Source organism: Loxodonta africana, chromosome 5, assembly GCF_030014295.1.
Source record: "Loxodonta africana isolate mLoxAfr1 chromosome 5, mLoxAfr1.hap2, whole genome shotgun sequence".
NCBI classification, from domain to species: domain Eukaryota; kingdom Metazoa; phylum Chordata; class Mammalia; order Proboscidea; family Elephantidae; genus Loxodonta; species Loxodonta africana.
The window spans coordinates 64,059,215-64,077,100 of record NC_087346.1 but is presented as its reverse complement, the minus strand read 5'-3'; the positions used below and the strand labels follow the sequence as shown (position 1 = coordinate 64,077,100).

The 17,886-nt window shown below is 37.6% G+C and overlaps 1 protein-coding gene across 15 annotated transcripts in view; it reads left to right on the top strand.

The window, feature by feature from the left end:
- The window catches only part of HERC3 (HECT and RLD domain containing E3 ubiquitin protein ligase 3), a 136,024-nt gene that overhangs the window by 32,995 nt on the left and 85,143 nt on the right, over positions 1-17,886 (top strand). The window contains exon 2 of one of the 15 annotated variants that reach the window (XM_064285565.1): positions 13,492-13,543. The exons of 13 other annotated variants lie outside the window; for them this stretch is intronic. In XM_064285565.1, the coding sequence (XP_064141635.1) occupies positions 13,492-13,543 (52 nt within the window). Of the gene's footprint in view, positions 1-13,491; positions 13,544-13,580; positions 14,056-17,886 lie in introns of those variants that run through there. One more of the 15 variants, XM_064285566.1, reaches the window with a different exon arrangement.

Below are 17,886 nucleotides of genomic sequence, written 5' to 3'. Positions count from 1 at the left end.
CTGAATTTTGTTTGTCACTGCTGTGTGTAATTTGCATATTTATATAAAGTACTAGGGCACGTTGACTTAAGCTTTTATGCAGAATTTATTTCTGGTCAGGATTGCATGGCTGCACAAGTCAGTCAGGCATAGGGTAACTAGGACATCTCAGTGGGAAGAGGATGGCTTACTTAATAGATGGTGTTGGTATAATTGGGCCTCCATCTGGCAAACACAGCTAGACTTCCTAGTTCATATCATTTGTAATAGCACATTCCAGATGTATGAAAGATACAAATGTAAAAAATAAAACTGTAAAAATAATAGGAGACATTGGGGGAATGTGCTTAGAACTTGAGGGGTTTGAAAGCAAGACAGGTGGTCCAGAAGCCATAAAGGAAACGACTGGGAGATTTGACTGTGTGGAAATTAAAAATTTCTGTATGGCGTAAGATATCCATAAACAAAGATAAATGATGATAGAGAAATATTTACCACACATTGCCAGGTAAAGGCTTAGTATCTCTGACTGATACACTAGAACCAAAAAAAATCCAAACCTGTTACTGTCGAGTTGATTCCGACTCGTAACGACCCGTTAGGACAGAGTAGAACTGCCCCATAGAAATTGCAAGGAGTGCCTGGTAGATGTGAACTGCCAAACTTTTGATGAACAGCTGAGCTCTTAACCACTGTGCCACCAGGACTCCTAATATACTAGAGCACCCTCAAATTGATAAGAAAAAGATAGCAACAACCCCATAATAAAATGCACACTTTACAGGCAGGCACTTGCAAAAAGCCAATGAATATGTGCAGACATGTTCAGGGAAATGGAAATTAAAATGCAGTAATGTTTCATCATCCATTTGATTGGCAGAAATTTTAAAAGAGTAATAATGCCCAGTGCTCCCTGTGTAGGAAGATGAATGCTCTCATGCTCAAACAGAGGAAGTGTGAACTGCTACAATGTTTTTGTAGATCAACTGGCTACATTTAATGAACACTTTAGTGTTCATACCTTTTGAATGAGTAGTTCCATTTTTAGGAAGCTTCCTTATGCAGAAATGTGCACATGTAGCGTAAGGAGATAGGTCTAAGGATATGTATTGCAGCAGTATTTTTAATACCAAAATAATGGACAGAGCCTGCTCATCCTCTGGAGAATAAAAAATAGAGAATAGGTTGAATAAATATAGCAGATGGTCACAAGATAAAGCTTTAAACTATTGACTCAAATTATTTCTGTCCTCGACTAATCTGGTTCCTGACTTGATGTCCATTTTAAAATCTTCTCTTGGATGTCTAGTTGGTGTGTTAAACTTAACATATCCAAAGCAAAATGGATTTTCTCCCTTACACCTGTTCTTCATGCTGTTTTCGCCATCTCAGTAAATGGTATCTCCATTCTTCAGGGCATAAACCTTGGAGTTATTCCTGATTCCCCTCTGTCTCTCTTTACATTTCACATCTAGTTCATCAGCAAAGTCCTCCATATACATAGGAACTGTCTTGAGAATATATCCAGAATCTAATACCTCTTCCCACCTCCCTGCTGCCTCCAGGCCAAGTTATCATCATCTCTCTTCTGGATTATTGCAGTAGTCTAACTGTTCTGCCTGTTTCTGCCCTGACACTGCACCACACGGTCATGGGCATATTACTCGTCTCCTCAGAATCTTCCAGTGATTTCATGGTTTGTCTCTTATCACTCTTCCCCTCACCCGTTCTGTTCCAGTCACACTGGCCTCATTACCCTCTCCTGAGAATGTTTACACTTGTTAGTCCATAATCTTGGAATGTTCTTCCTCCAGTTTCTTTTTTTTTCTGTTAAGTTCTTATCTACTATCTAATTGGTGAATGCCCCTCTGCCACCCTCCCTCCCTCCCCCTTCTCGTAACCATGAATGAATGTTTTCTTCTCAGTTTAAACTATTTCTCAAGTTCTTATAATAGTGGTCTTATACAATATTTGTCCTTTTGCAACTGACTAATTTCACTCAGCCTAAAGCCTTCCAGGTTCCTCCATGTTATGAAATGTTTCACAGATCCCTCACTGCTCTTCATGGATGCATAGTATTCCATTGCATGAATACACCATAATTTATTTATCCATTCATCCATTGATGGGCACGTTGGTTGCTTCCATCTTTTTGCTATTGTAAACAGTGCTGCAATAAACATGGGTGTGTATATATCTGTTCATGTAAAGGCTCTTATTTCTCTAGGATATATTCCAAGGAGTGGGATTACTGGATCATATGGTAGTTCTATTTCTAGCTTTTTAAGGAAGCACCAAATCAATTTCCAAAGTGGTTGTACCATTTTACTTCCCACCAGCAGTGTATAAGTGTTCCAGTCTCTCCACAGCCTCTCCAACATTTATTATTATGTGTTTTTTGGATTAATGCCAGCATTGTTGGAGCGAGATGATATCTCATTGTAGTTTTGATCTGCACTTCTCTAATGGCTAATGATTGTGAACATTTCCTCATATATCTGTTAGCTACCTGAATGTCTTCTTTAGTGAAGTGTCTATTTATATCTTTCGCCCATTTTTTAATTGGGTTATTTGTCTTTTTGCAGTAGAGTTTTTGCAGTATCATGTAGATTTTGGAGATCAGGCACTGATCAGAAATGCCATAGGTAAAAACTTTTTCCCAGTCTGTAGGTAGTCTTTTTACTCTTTTAGTGAAGTCTTTGGATGAGCATAGGTGTTGGATTTTTAGGAGCTCCCAGTTATCTAGTTTTTCTTCTACATTCTTTATAATGTTTTGTATAGTGTTTATGCCATGTATTAGGGTTCCTAATTTCCATATTTTTTCTTCCATGATCTTTATCGTTTTAGATTTTATATTTAGGCCTTTGATCCATTTTGAGTTAGTTTTTGTGCATGGAGTGAGGTATGGGTCTTGTTTCATTTTTTTGCAGATGGATATCCAGTTACGCCAGCACCATTTGTTAAAAAGACTGTCTTTTCCCCATTTAACTGTTTTGGGGCCTTTGTCAAATATCAACTGCTCATATTGGAATGGATTTATGTCTGGATTCTCAATTCTGTTCCATTGGTCCACGTATCTGTTGTTGTACCAGTACCAGGCTGTTTTGACTGCTGTGGCGGTATAATAGGTTCTAAAATCAGGTAAAGTAAGGCCTTCCACTTTGTTCTTTTTCAGTAATGCCTTACTTATCCAGGGCCTCTTTCCCTTCTGTATGAAGATGGTGATTTGTTTCTCCATCTCATTAAAGAATGTCGTTGGGATTTGGATCGGAATTGCATTAAATGTATAGATCGCTTTTGGTAGAATAGACTTTTTTATAATGTTAAGTCTTCCTATCCACGAGCAAGGTATATTCTTCCACTTATGTAAGTCTCTTTTGGTTTCTTGCAGAAGTGTACTGTAGTTTTCTTTGTATAAGTCTTTTACATCTCTGGAAAGATTTTTTCCCAAGTATTTTATCTTCTTGGGGGCTACTGTAAGTGGCATTGATTTGGTGATTTCCTCTTCGATGTTCTTTTGGTTGGTGTAGAGGAATCCAACTGATTTTTGTATGTTTATCTTGTATCCCGATACTCTGCTGAACTCTTCTATTAGTTTCAGGAGTTTTCTTGAGGATTCCTTCGGGTTTTCTGTGTATAAGATCATGTCATCTGCAAATAGAGATACTTTTACTTCTTCCTTGCCAATCTGGATGCCCTTTATTTCTTTATCTAGCCTAATTGCTCTGGCTAGGACTTCCAGCACAATGCTGAATAAGAGTGGTGATAAAGGGCATCCTTGTCTGGTTCCCAGTCTCAATGGGAATGTTTTCAGGCTCTCTCCATTTAGAGTGATGTTGGCTGTTGGCTTTGTATAAATGCCCTTTATTATGTTGAGGAATTTTCCTTCTATTCCCTTTTTGCTGAGAGTTTTTATGATGAATGAGTGTTGAACTTGTCAAATACCTTTTCTGCATCTATTGATAAAATCATGTGATTCTTGTCTTTTGTTTTATTTATGTGGTGGATTACATTAATTGTTTTTCTAATGTTGAACCATCCCTGCATACCTGGTATGAATCCCACTTGGTCATGGTGAATTATTTTTTTGATATGTTGTTGAATTCTATTGGCTAGAATTTTGTTGAGGATTTTTGCATCTACATTCGTGAGGGATGTAGGTCTATAATTTTCTTTTCTTGTGGTGTCTTTACCTGGTTTTGGTATCAGGGATATGGTGGCTTCATAGAATGAGTTTGGTAGTATTCCGTCCTTTTCTATGCTCTGAAATACCTTTAGTAGTAGTGGTGTTAACTCTTCTCTGAAAGTTTGGTAGAACTCTGCAGTGAAGCCATCCGGACCAGGGCTTTTTTTTTTTGTTGGAAGTTTTTTGGTTACCTTTTCAATCTCTTCTTTTGTTATGGGTCTATTTAGTTGTTCTACCTCTGTTTGGTTTTCTTTTTTTTTTTTTTTACCTCTGTTTGTGTTAGTTTAGGTATGTAGTGTGTTTCTAGGAATTCATCCATTTCTTCTAGGTTTTCAAATTTGTTTGAGTATAGTTTTTCATAGTAATCTGATATGATTCTTTTAATTTCAGTTGGGTCTGTTGTAGTATCACCCATCTCATTTCTTATTTGGGTTATTTGCTTCCTCTCCTGTTTTTCTTTTGTCAGTTTGGCCAGTGATTTATCAATTTTGTTGCTTTTTTCAAAAAAACAGCTTTTGGTCTTGTTAATTCTTTCAATTGTTTTTCTGTTTTCTGTTTCATTTAGTTCAGCTCTAATTTTTATTATTTGTTTTCTTCTGGTGCCTGTGGGTTTCTTTTGTTGCTCTCTATTTGTTCAATTTGTAGGGATAATTCTTTGATTTTGTCCCTTTCTTCTTTTTAGATGTGTGCATTTATTGATATAAATTGGCCTCTGAGCACCGCTTTTGCTGTGTCCCAAAGGTTCTGATAGGAAGTGTTTTCATTCTCATTGGATTCTCTGAATTTCTTTATTCCATCCTTAATGGCTTCTATAATCCAGTCTTTTTTGAGCAGGTTATTGTTCAGTTTCCAAGTGTTTGATTTCTTTTCCTGTTATTGATTTCCACTTTTATGGCCTTATGGTCAGAGAAGATGCTTTGTAATATTTCAAAATTTTGGATTCTGCTAAGGCTTGCTTTATGACCTAATATGTGCTCTATTCTAAAGAATGTTCCCTGTGCACTAGAAAAGAAAGTATAGTTGGTTGCTGTTGAGTGGAGTGTTCTGTATATGTCTACAAGGTCAAGTTGGTTGATTATGGCATTTAGAGCTTCTGTGTCTTTATTGAGCTTCTTTCTGGATGTCCTGTCCTTCACCGAAAGTGGTGTGTTGAAGTCTCCTACTATTATTGTGGAGCTGTCTATCTCACTTTCAGTGCTGATAGAGTTTGTTTTATGTATCTTGCAGCCCTGTCATTGGGTGCATAAATATTTAATATGGTTATATCTTCTTGGTGTATTGTCCCTTTAATCATTATATAGTGTCCTTCCTTATCCTTTCTGATGGATTTGACTTTAATCTTTTTTTTTTTTTTTTAATGCCATTTAGGTGGAAGTGTACTGAGCAAATTAGTTTCTCATTAAACAGTTAATACACAAATTGTTTTGTAACATTGGTTACCAGCCCCACGATGTGTCAACACTCTCCCCTTCGCCACCCCTGGTTCCCTCTTTCCATTCGTACAGTTTTCTTGTCCTTTCCTGCCTGCGTTCTTGTGTTTGCTTTTGGGCTGATATGCCAATTAGTCTTGTATACATAATTGACCTATGAAGCATGTTCCTCTTGTGTGTTATCGTTGGCCTATAGACCTGTCTAATCTTTGGCTGAAGGGTGAAGCTAAGGAGTGACTTCAGTACTGAGTTAAAAGCGTGTCCAGGGGCCATACTCTTGGGGTTTCTCCAGTCTCTATCAGACCAGCAAGCCTAGTCTTTTTTTTTCAGAGACTTTGAATTTTGTTCTACATTTTTCTCCTGCTCTGCCCAGGACCCTCTATTGTGATCCCTGCCAGAGCAGTCAATGGTGGTAACCACGCACCATCTGTTTGTTCTGGGCTTCTTCCTCGATTTTCTATGTGGCTCATGCCCTCACTTCCTTCAGGTCTCTGCTCACATGTCTACTTATTAGAGATGCTTCCTTTCACTGCCCTGTGTATTTCCCACTCTTCCCATCACCCCCATCCCCTTCTCTATTTTATGTTTTCCTTCGTAGCATTTATCGCCATCTGACATATTACACACACATACACACACGTGCACACCAACTCTTTCTCTCTGCCTCTGTGTGTCTCTCTGTACTTCTGTGTCTCTGTCGCCAATACTTGTTTAAGACCCATAAGCTATATCCACAGTGCCTAGTACAATGTGTGGCACATAGTAAATGAAGCTTTCAGTGTAAGTATTCTTTTGAATACATGAATAATTATATTGAGAAAAGAAACAAACAAAAAAATTACTGATTAAAGGACGTAGAATCCCATTTTTATAAAAAATTAGCTCAAAACTCAATTTGATTTTTCCTTCCTATGGCTGTTGGGGAATTCATTTCAAGACAAGATCACACAGCTGTAACCGTCAGGTGTTTGCCTGCTGACTTGTAATGGCATACATGTCTTACAGAGGTGAAACCCTGAGAAAGAAAAAGGTCACCTCTAGAAATTCTGCCAGCACTCATACAACACGATTTGCCTAACTTTGCTTTTAGGGTCCTAAGTATTTGTGAGATCAACTGGAGGTATATAAACTTTTTGTGCTAGGGATCCTATATACGTTGAATATCTACATCCCACATTGTGTTAGTTGTCTTACCCAAATATGTGTGGAGTTTTTTTGTACTCCTAAAACTATAAGTATCTTAAAATAAATAAATAAATAAAGTAGCCCTGGTGGCTCAACAGTTAAGTGCTCAGCTGCTAACAGAAAGATTGATGGTTTGAAACCATCCAGTGCCTCTGAAGGAGAAAGACTTGGCAATCTGCTTCCATAAAGATTGAAAAGAGACACAGCCTAGAAAATCGTATAGGGCAGTTCTGCTTTGTCACATGGGGCAGCTATGAGTCAAAATCGACTCAAGGGCACCTAACAACAGCAGTCCAAAATTAGAACTTATATGACTGCATCTGCAGTAGATAATTGCACTTACATTGCCACGACAGCCTTCTAACTCGTGCTGTGACATGTTATTCGCCCTGAGATGTCTTTTTTATTTTACAACAACTTTATTGAGATGTAATTCACATGCCATATAATTCACTCATTTAAGGGGTACAATTCGGTGGTTTTTAGTATGCTCACAGGGTTGTACAACCATCACCACAGTCCATTTTAGGACGTTTTCATCAGCCTAAAAAGGAACCCTGCACCAGTTAGCAGTCATTCCCTGCTTCCCTCCTGCCTCTGCCCCCAGCCCTAGGCAACCACTAAATGACTTTCTGCCTCTAGTGATTTGTCTATTCTGGACATTTCATATAAACGGAGTCATACAATATGTGACCTTTTGTGACTGGCTTCTTTCCCTCAGCATGTTTTCAAGGTTCATTCATGTTGTAGCTTATTTAGTACTTAATTCCTTTTTATTGCTGAATAATATTCCATTGTATGGATATATCACATTTTGTCTTTTCATCAGTTGATGGCCATTTGGGTTGTTTGCACCTTTTGGCTATTATGAATAATGCTGTTATGAACATTTTTACACAATGTGGACCTATGTTTTAATTTCTCTTGGCTATATACCTTTTTTTTTTTTTTATATACCTAGAAAGTGGAATTTTGGGGTCATATGGTAACTCTGTGTTTAACCTTTTGAGAAGCTGTCAATTGCTTTTCCAAAACAATCGTACCATTTTACATTCTCACCAGGTGTGTATGAGGGCCTGAGAGATCTCTTAAAAATGCATATCTCTTCCTAAGAGTGCCTGCCTCATAGGGTTGTTGTGGGAGTAAATAAAATAAAACATAGAAAGCTTTTAAGACAGTGTGTGGTACATAGAAGTCACTAAGTGCTGGCTGTTATTATTATTGATATAGCAGGTTGCTGTATGTGTATAAAAAGTTCAAAATCAATGCAGTGTTTCTCAACATCAGAATCACCCGATCAACTTTTCCAAATACAGATGTCTGGTCTTCTTAAATTTTCTGATTCACATGGCTGGGATGGACCCCAGGTGCGTGTGTTTAGAACAAGTTCCTCGAGGAATCTAATGTCTGTTTTCTGTTGTGAATCACTGCTTTACAGACTCCACTCTGGGTGTTGACTCATCCTCTCTACAGTCATAATGTGCTATGTACAGTTTCGTCATTGGATTTTTCTCATAATGTAATCTTTAAATCTGTCTCCTGATACGTAGACTTTGAGTAACTTTGAACGAATGAGTAGATGGATGAATGAATAAATGAATAACCAGCGCGTATCTCTCAGAACACTTCTTGGACGCTACCTCTTCCAAGAAGCGTTTCCTAATACACACACACGTAGACGCTCTCTCTTTCCATCCACAGGCTGAGTCAGGTGCCGCTCACATGGGCTACTATTAACCATCCCACATTTCTTTCATCACACTGTGCTGTGACATCACTTCATATGCCTTGTTTGCTTCTTCAGTCAGAGGAAACTTGAATGCAGAACCCTGTCTTATTCTTTTAATCCCTACTATTTAAAGAGCCTTGTATATGATAAATTCACTCAGTTTTTTATGTGTATGTGAGCTGTATTTTATTATTTTTAAATCAGCTTTATTCAGATGTAATTTATAGCTACGATTCACTAATTTTAAGTATGCAATTTAATGAGTTATGACAATTGTAGAGTCAGCTAACTGCCACCACAATCATAGAGAACATTTCAATCACCCCAGAAACTTCTCATGTGCCCTCTTGTAGTCAATTCCATCTCCCTACCAACTGCTTTTTGTTATTCTTGCTTTGACTTCTCTAAAATTTTATGTAAATGGAATTGTATATTATGTACTGTCTTGCATCTGGCTTCTTAGAATAACGCTTCTGAGATTTATCCACATCGTTGTATATATCAGTAGTCAGCAGTGTTTTGTTTGAGTAGTATTCCTTTTTATGGATATAATACATTGTTTATCCATTCACCGGTTGATAAACATTTAGCTTTATTCTAGATTTGAGCAATTTTATGTAAAGCTCATATGAACATTTGAGTCTAAGACTGTAGAATCTATTACAATGATCATTTGGGTTTTCATTTTTCGTCTGTTAAGATGGTAGATTACATTGGTGACTTTTTAATATTAAACCAACTTTGCATTTCTGGGATAAATTCCACTTGGTAATTTTTATATATTGTTGCTTTTTGAGTTCAAAAATTTTGACAAGGATTTGTGCATTTATATTCATAAGGGTTATGGTTTTCTTATAATGCTTTTGGTTTTGTTATCAGAGTAATGCTGGCTTCATAAAATGAGTTGGAAAGTGTTCCCTCTTTTATTTTCTGAGAGTTTGTGTAGAATGGTTATTATTTCTTCCTTAAATGGTTGGTAGAATCACTAATGAAACCATCTGGGCCTACAGTGTTGTTTGTGGTAACATTTTAAACTATAGTTTCAAATTTTTTAAAAGATACAGAACTAGTCAAATTATCTATTAGGTGAGCTTTCATAACTTGCATCTTTCAAGGAATTTGTAGACTTCATCTGAGTTGTCAGATTTATTGGCATAAACTTGCCTGTAATATTTTATTATCCTTTTTATGTCTGTTAGGTCTATGTTTCTGAGATAGGTAATTTGTATCTTCTCTTTGTTTTCTGATTAGAAGTTTATCAATTTTATCGATCTTTTTTCAAAGAACAAGTTTTTGGTTTCAGTGATTGTTTTCATTCTTTTCGTTTTATCTTTTACTGATTTGTGCTCTTATATTATTTCTTTCCGTTCAGTTACTTTGAGCTTAATTTGCTATATGTTTTTGGTTTCTTAATGTGGAAACTTAAATCACTGCTTTTTGACTTTTCCTGTAATGAGTATTTCATGCTAAAAATTTACTTTAAGTTCTACTTTAGGTATATTTCACAAATTTTAATTTAATATATTTTATTTTTATTCAGTGAATACTTTGTAATAATAGCCTTTATGGTTTCTTCTTTGACCCATAGGTTATTTAGAAATGTGTTGTTTAATATTTATATGTATATATGAATTTTCCTGATCTCTTTCAGTAATTTATTTCTAGTTTAATTTTTCTGCGGTTAGAGTACATATTTTGTGTGATTTCAGCCCTCTTAATTTTCTGACACTTGTTTTATGGCCCAGAATATAGTCGGTCTTGGCAAATGCTCTGGTGTACTTGAAAAGAATGTGTTCCGTATTTTTACACGAATTACACACGCCTTTTGCATTTGTTTGTCAACCACACCATCCCCCGTCAAGTATTTTTGTAAGCATGCTATTGTAATTTTCTTTTTTACAACAACATGTAAAAAAAAAAAAAAATTGGCATAGTTCAGCTTATGAAAATACTTCACGGGGGAAGAGCAGAGTTGGCAAAGATAGAAGGCATGTACTGTGTAAAAATACGATATTCTTCTGTTGATGGGTTGAATGTGCTATAAATGTCAGTCAGGTCAAATTAGTTGATAGTATGGCTAAAAAAAAAAGTTTTTTTTTTTTTTTATGGCTACATGTATTTTGAAACTCTGTTATTAGCTGTGTACACATTTGATTGTTAGGTCTTCTTGATGAAAAGACCCTTTGAACATCATGAAAGGTTCTTTTTTATCCGAGATAATCTCCCTTGTTTTGAATCTGTTGTTGTTAGCTGTCATCGAGTCAATGTTGACTGGTGGTAACCCCAAGTGTCACAGGGTAGAACTACTCCATAGGTTTTTCTTGCCTGTAATCTTAATGGAAACAGATTTCCAAGTCTTTTTTCTGTGGTTCTTTTAGTTAATGTTAGCATTACGGATCTTTTTCCATCCTTTTACTTTTAGTATTTCTGTCTTCAGATTTAAAGTGGGTATCTTTTAGGGAGCATATAGTTGAGTGTTGCACATTAACTTACTAGCTCTGCCTTTTAATTGGGATTTTTAGATACATATTTTTAAAGAGAAAAATGGACAGATGACTACAATTCCAAAGGTAAAGTAGATGGATCCCAATGCAGGGATGTTTTACGTGATATTATAAAATTTTATCCACTTCTATAAAAATTAAGTAGGATTAACTATCTTCAGGAAACTCTTCCAGAAACATCACATCTTGTATAATAATCCACGGTGACATTACTCATAAGTAGCACCTGGGCTAAAATAATCAGTGAAATGCAATTTTCAGGCTTGGGAAGGATCTCTGGTTAAATTACATTCAATGAAGAAGGTTTGTGCTGTAGAAAACAAATTCGACTAGGAGAGGGAAATGGCAAGAAGTTCTTTAAAAACATTAAAAAAATTTTTTTTTGTATTACAAAAGTAATACATGTTTATTGCTCACAATTTATAGTATGCCCAAAAGCAAAAAGAAGCAAATAAAAAATATCTTTTAATTCTCCATCCTGAACAAAAAAATGTTGTTATCACTTTGATATATATCCTTCCAGTATTGTTTTTTACCATGAATGTAGTTTTAAAAACAGGGACGCACCACACATATTGCTTTGTAATTTTTTTTTCTGTTTAGCATCTCATAAATGTCTTAACATGATAATGATGGTAATCATGTTCATATTGATATCTATTATTTTTTAATGACTGCATATTTCATTTTAGAGTGTATAATCCCAATTTATTTCAAAATGTGTTTCCTGTTAGCAACAGTGCAATGTAAATTATATGTTTAGGATATATTCGTAGAAGTATAACCATTGGATCAAAGTTTATGCCTGCCTTAAAGTTTATACTAACGGGATACTAACTTTAGGTATTTATTATTTTGGGAGGTATAAGTTGGATTTGTATTATAACTTCAACTTGCTGGCTCTTCCTTCATTTTCTTCTGAAAGTTAATAATAAACTTGTATCTCGATGTTTTGATTTAATGGAAGATAATTTTTACATTTACCACAAATAGTTTAAGTGCTAAGTCAAAAATAGACTTTTTACACAGCCTGTTTGGAAAGAAGTAGAGTGACAAGTATTTTATTGTGATTTCGGTTAAAATATCTCAGCTTCACTTTGGTGAGTAGCATCTGGGTCTTAAAAGCCCATGAGTTGCCCTCTAAGATACTCCACTGGTCTCACCCCTTCGAGAGCAAGGGTGATAGAAGAAAACTAAAGACACAAGAACTAATGGATCGCAACTTCCACAGCCTCTACCAGACTGAGTCCAGCACAACTAGATGGTGCCCGGCTACCACCAATGACTGCTCTGACAGGGATCCCAAAGAGGGTCCCAGGCAGAGCTGGAGAAAAATGTAGAACAAAATTCTAACTCACAAAAAAAGATCAGACTTACTGGCCTGACAGAGACTGGAGAAACCCTGAGAGTATGGTCCCCGGACACCCTTTTAGCTCAGTAATGAAGTCACTCATGAAGTTCACCATTCAGCCAAAGATTAGACATGCCCATAAAACAAAACGAGACTAAAGGGGCACACCAGCCCAGGAACAGGGACTAGAAGGCAGGAGGGGACAGGAAAGCTGGTGATAGGGTATGCAAGGTCGAGAAGGGAGAGTGTTGTCATGTTGTGGGATTGTTAACCAATGTCATAAAACAATATGTGTACTGTTTAATGAGAACCTAGTTTGTCCTGTAAACCTTCATCTAAAGTAATATATATATATATACACACACACACACATATACATCTCAGCTTCTCAGTGTGTGTTCTGTGACTTGGTATAGAGGGCTTTTTATTCTCTTTTGGGTCAGTTTATGGGTATTGGCTGCTGTCTAAGAAGACCAAAGTTAAATTACTTAATCTCTAAGGAGGGAGAATAGTACTACTGGGTAATTGTGGCGTGTGGTGAAAATTAGGAGTCCTGGTGGTGTATTGGTTAAGAGCTTGGCTGCTAACCAAAAGGTCCGAAGTTCGAATCTACCAGCCACCACTCGGAAGCCCTATGAGGCAGTTCTGCTCTGTCCTATAGGGTCACTGTGAGTTAGAATCGACTCAACGGCAAAGGGTTTTTGTTTTTTGGTGAAAATTAGGGGAGTAGGTTTTTATTTTGAAAGAGGATTCATGTTCTGTTTTTGTTAGCGGATCTAGCAGAGATTGATTTATTTTCTAAATGGACCTGTCTTGGTTCTGTCACTTCTCTAATTCATATATCCTTTCTCCACTCTATTCCATTGCCCTCATAAAGGATGATGATGCTTTTAAATGTCCGTGAACTCCCCCAATCATTTTGAAACAACTACTGTATTTTTCACATAGTGCGCTCAACATGTAATAACTTGTAGAAACAATGAAGTTAAGTAAAACAGTTCTGGCATAGCAGTTGGCAAAAAACATATGATGCGTGCATCCATTTGCGTGAAATATAGTAGTTTATGTTTTCCTTTTCTTAAATATGTGTTATAACATTGTAATTTTTTTAATTAAAACTTTGGCAGTCATTTGAGACATTAGTCCCTGAACTGAGAAACACCACTCTGAACTCTTACCGTAAGTGATCTTTTTCTCTCTTTCTTTAGTTTAGAAGATTTGGTTTATTGATTTTTTTAAGTTGGGCAGTCATACGTGGGATTAAATAAATTGGTGCCGGGTATGCTCAGATAACTTCAATGACGCCTCAGCTCCTCAGAGATACTGCCTGCCTCCAGGAATCTAGTCCTTTACTGTGTAGGAAGGCTAAGTCCATTTTTAGTTCTTGCAGCATTCGTGGGAGAGCTGTGCCTTTGAATTTTTTTCACTTAGACACATTGAACGAAGACACACTGTGGACTTTTTCTGATTTAAAATATATATATATATATAGCAGGAAGAAAAAAATGTTATTTTTTTTAAACTGGCTCTGGAGTAAGATTGAGTAAGCATATTCCTTTTTTCTCTTCCACTGAATGCAACTATGAAACCTGGACAGAATGCATGGAGCAGCTATATAAGGACTCCGTCAGCAAATAGTGGCAGGTGGATTGAGAAAGAAGATGAGAATTCAAAGTACCATTGAACTGGCAGTGAGTTTACCATGTTTTTCTCTCCATTTCTCCTGCCATTTGGCCCCAGAGACAGGCACAGCTATGGCAGTGCATAGACTGGAGGACTAAAAAGGAGAGACCCCGTTAAGCACCTCAAAGGCCAAGACCTCCAAAAATGTTTAGCCCTAAGTAATTAACTAATTGGGATAAATTATTTTACAAATAAATAATTGGGATATGGCTTAGGAACGGGACCTTTCAGACACAGAATCAAAGAAAATGAGGGAGAGAGAGCCCAGTCACGTTGTGGCAGGCCAGGGGACCAGGAGAGGCAAGTTCTGGGAAGTTCTCAGGGCAGGGAATTGAGTAGATACAGTTATCTTCCTCATGCCGAACTTTCAGTAAAAGTCTGCTGTACCCTACAACCTGGATGGATGGTACTTTGCAGAAAAAATGGCTATTGGAGAGCAGAATACAGCAGCAGCAAGCAATATGTGAATGAAAGCGAGAGTTCAGTAGGAACAAGAAATCAGAACTGGGGGTGAATGTGAAGATTTGGAATCTACAGAAAGGCAGGGCAAATCTCTGTATTTCCCACAGCATGGCTCTGCCTTTTCCTTTTCTGATGTTAAAGGAAAGTGTAATCTTAGACAATTCGGGGAAACTCAGAAAGGAGACATCTAAGTGATGAAAGTTTAACCCCTTTGTCATACCAATTGCTGACGATTAATTTTGTTTTAGTTTTGTTAGTTAAAAATTTAGTACTAAATATTGTTCAACCTTTCACACATTTTGTATATGCTTTCCAACCAGCTGCCCATGTTATAAACTATAAGCCATTGGATATGTTTCTCATCTGAATAGACACTGAGGGAAAAGAGTCAATATCCTATTATTTATATGTAGACTCTTGACTCTGTAGGTTACTTTTGCCAATTTGAAATCTGTCTGGCCCTTCTCCGTGAGTAAAGACGTTGCAGGTATAGTGGGTTTGAAGCCAGACAGACCTGGATTCCAGCCCTACTTCTACCAGTATTAGCTGTGAACCTTGGCCAAACTACTTACGGTTTTGGAGCTGGTTCCAGTTATAGTGCCCTTGCCCCATAGGGGTTGTTGCAAGGGCTAGATACCACCATCATCTACCTACCCTCTAGGCTCATGTCATCCTTCTCTATTACCATCCTTTGGTGGTCTGGTGCAAAATTTACTATAAATTAAAAAAATTTAAAAATGATGATGAGCTCAGAAGCCAAGTAGAAATAATCCTAAAAACTAAGTCCAGTTGAACTGCTGACTTGCTCTAAGCAGCATCCACATTTGTTACTGTTCTGTCCTATTACCACGGCTTGTTCAGAGTTGATAACATTGCTAAAGACTTTAAGGTGTTGCTGTGAGAGGATCAGAGAGAAAATATACTTTTATCCTCTAAAAATGCCAAATGTTTCTTCAGTGTGTTTAATTATTTTAACGTGTGGGTTGAGGTTCTGTCATGATCTGCAAAATATAGCACTCAGTCTTGACAGAGTGAATCAGAAGAGACTGCATATGGAAATGTGCACCTCAGCCTGAATGTTCCCAACTGGGGCAGGGGAGTATTCAGTGAGAGGTGTGAATGGAGCATTCATCTGCATATTGGCCTGACCTAGGAGGAGATTGTGGAAATAGATTATGCTTCCACTGTGACAGATTCCTCAGCCTGAATCAGATGAGCTCAGGTTCCTAGGAAAAATAAAGTAAGTTGGACTTGATGCAGTCAGTGGTTTACCGTTCCACAAACCCTTACACATCTAACCAGTACCTCTGCCTTTTGGGCTGTATATTTTGTGGTGGTAGTGGTGATGGTTTGAGGTCTGTTTTTGTGGCTGATGTGTGATGGAACAGGAATTGGTTTGCAGATGGCTTGACCAGGCTGGGAATGACAGGTAACTGGAATCTAGCTTTGCTCATTTATCACTACTCAGCTGTGGTAAAGACAAGATTAAGAGGGATGCTATTGACAGATTTTGGGGTGAGGAAATACATGGAAAATTAGATAGATAGTGTCCTGTCAGGACACTGGAGAAACTTAGTAATGTCGTGTTAAACTTGTTGCCATTGAGTCGATTCTGACGCGTAGCAACCCTATAGGACAGACTAGAACTTCCCCATAGGGTTTCCAAGGAGTGGCTCGTGGATTTGAACTGCCAACTAAGACAGGGAGCAAAGGCCCTGAGATCGGAGGGTGCCTATTTGAGAAATAGCAAAGAGACTGGTGTGGTTAGAGAAGAAGCAAGTAAAAGAGAAATATACTATATTTTTTTTTATCAGGGAGGTAATAGGGCGTTGAGTGTGGAACCTAGAGACTTAGTAAGGCAGAGAACAGAGGGGCCCCCAAATCTGCAAACAAAGTAACAAGAAATAGGCCAGGGCACAGAAACAAAGCCATTCCCCAGAACAATGGGGCAGGGTATCTAAATAAAAATAGCACGCAAACTTCTTTAAAGTTGCCTTTCAGAAGCAACTGGAGAAAACCAGGCCCAGGTACATGCACAGAACATCCACCCATGACTGCTGTGTGACCTTCCATCAGGGGCAGTGAGGGGCTACCACCCCAGCGGGGGAATCGAACCCTGGGAGCAAAAGACTGCGCAGGCACCAACACCCCATGATAAGTCCTGCTACGAATCCCAGAGGCCTCCAGGATAGGAGCCATCTTGGAAAGCTGCTGCGCACCTTAGATAACATATCCCCACCTGTATCTATGAATAAACATGAATCTTTTCCTGCCTGAGAACTTTTAAAAACTCAGGCCCATCTTTTGTTCTGTGAGATGAGAGTAAGCATTGCTTTAGGCCCTTCACTTGTAAGCCTCTTCAATAAAACTTTGCTGGTGTGAAAAACTATGTGCCTTACCTGCTCATTCTTGACCAGTGAGAGGCAAGGACCTTATTCCGGTAACACAACCTTTTGGTTAGCAGTCGAGCTCTTAACCACTGCACACGCCATCAGTGCTCCAGTTTCATGTTAGGGTATGCCAGCTTTCACGCAGGCAAGGTTAATGGCTGGCATCAGAAAGTCGCGTATCGGGATTTAGGCCTCAGTCACAGGCCTGGTACCCAGGCCCGGAAGAACATAACGGTTGACCAAGTCCTGAAACTTGGTCCTGGAATTTGGCCTTTAGAGCACAGATAAGGATTTTGAGTCACCTGAGCTGCTTTTGTAGGAGTTCCTTAAACTTTTCCAAAGTAAAAACAGGATTGTTCTTAGTGTTTGGGGCAAGGCTGGGTTGAGAAGTGAGAATCTAGTAGCTAAGTAGAGAGAAAAAAGATGTAGTACAGCATCTTTCTCTTTATATGGAGTTTCCTCTGACGTGAGCATATTTTAAAAAAAAGTTTTATAGTTTTCAGATGATATGCTTATACTGTTAAACTCTGTTTAAGTCAAATAGCATTTCCCTTATCTCACCTACCCCCACTGTTGAGTGTCACTCCCAGAAACTCTCACTTTCAACTCCTACAGCTTTGTTTTGATATTTAGCTCCGTATTTTGAATAACATGCTTTTATAATGCTATTTCTTAATTTTTCAATGTTGGACATTATCTGGAGACTTGAGATTGGGGAAGATTAGAATTGAGTTCTCATATTCTCTACTTACTCTTTCCTCATCATTATCCCTAGATACATGATACCTCACCCATCTCAAAGAGTTGATTTTTTTTAATCAATTTTGAGAATTTAATTGCTAATTATTTTTAGCTACGTAAATTATATTTCTTTGGCTACTATGACTTGATGTGCCATGATTTCCTATATAGCATTTTGTTTCTCATGGAGTTAATAATATTTTTTTTCTTTTGCATAGTAACAATGAATAATTTACCTCTGTACTC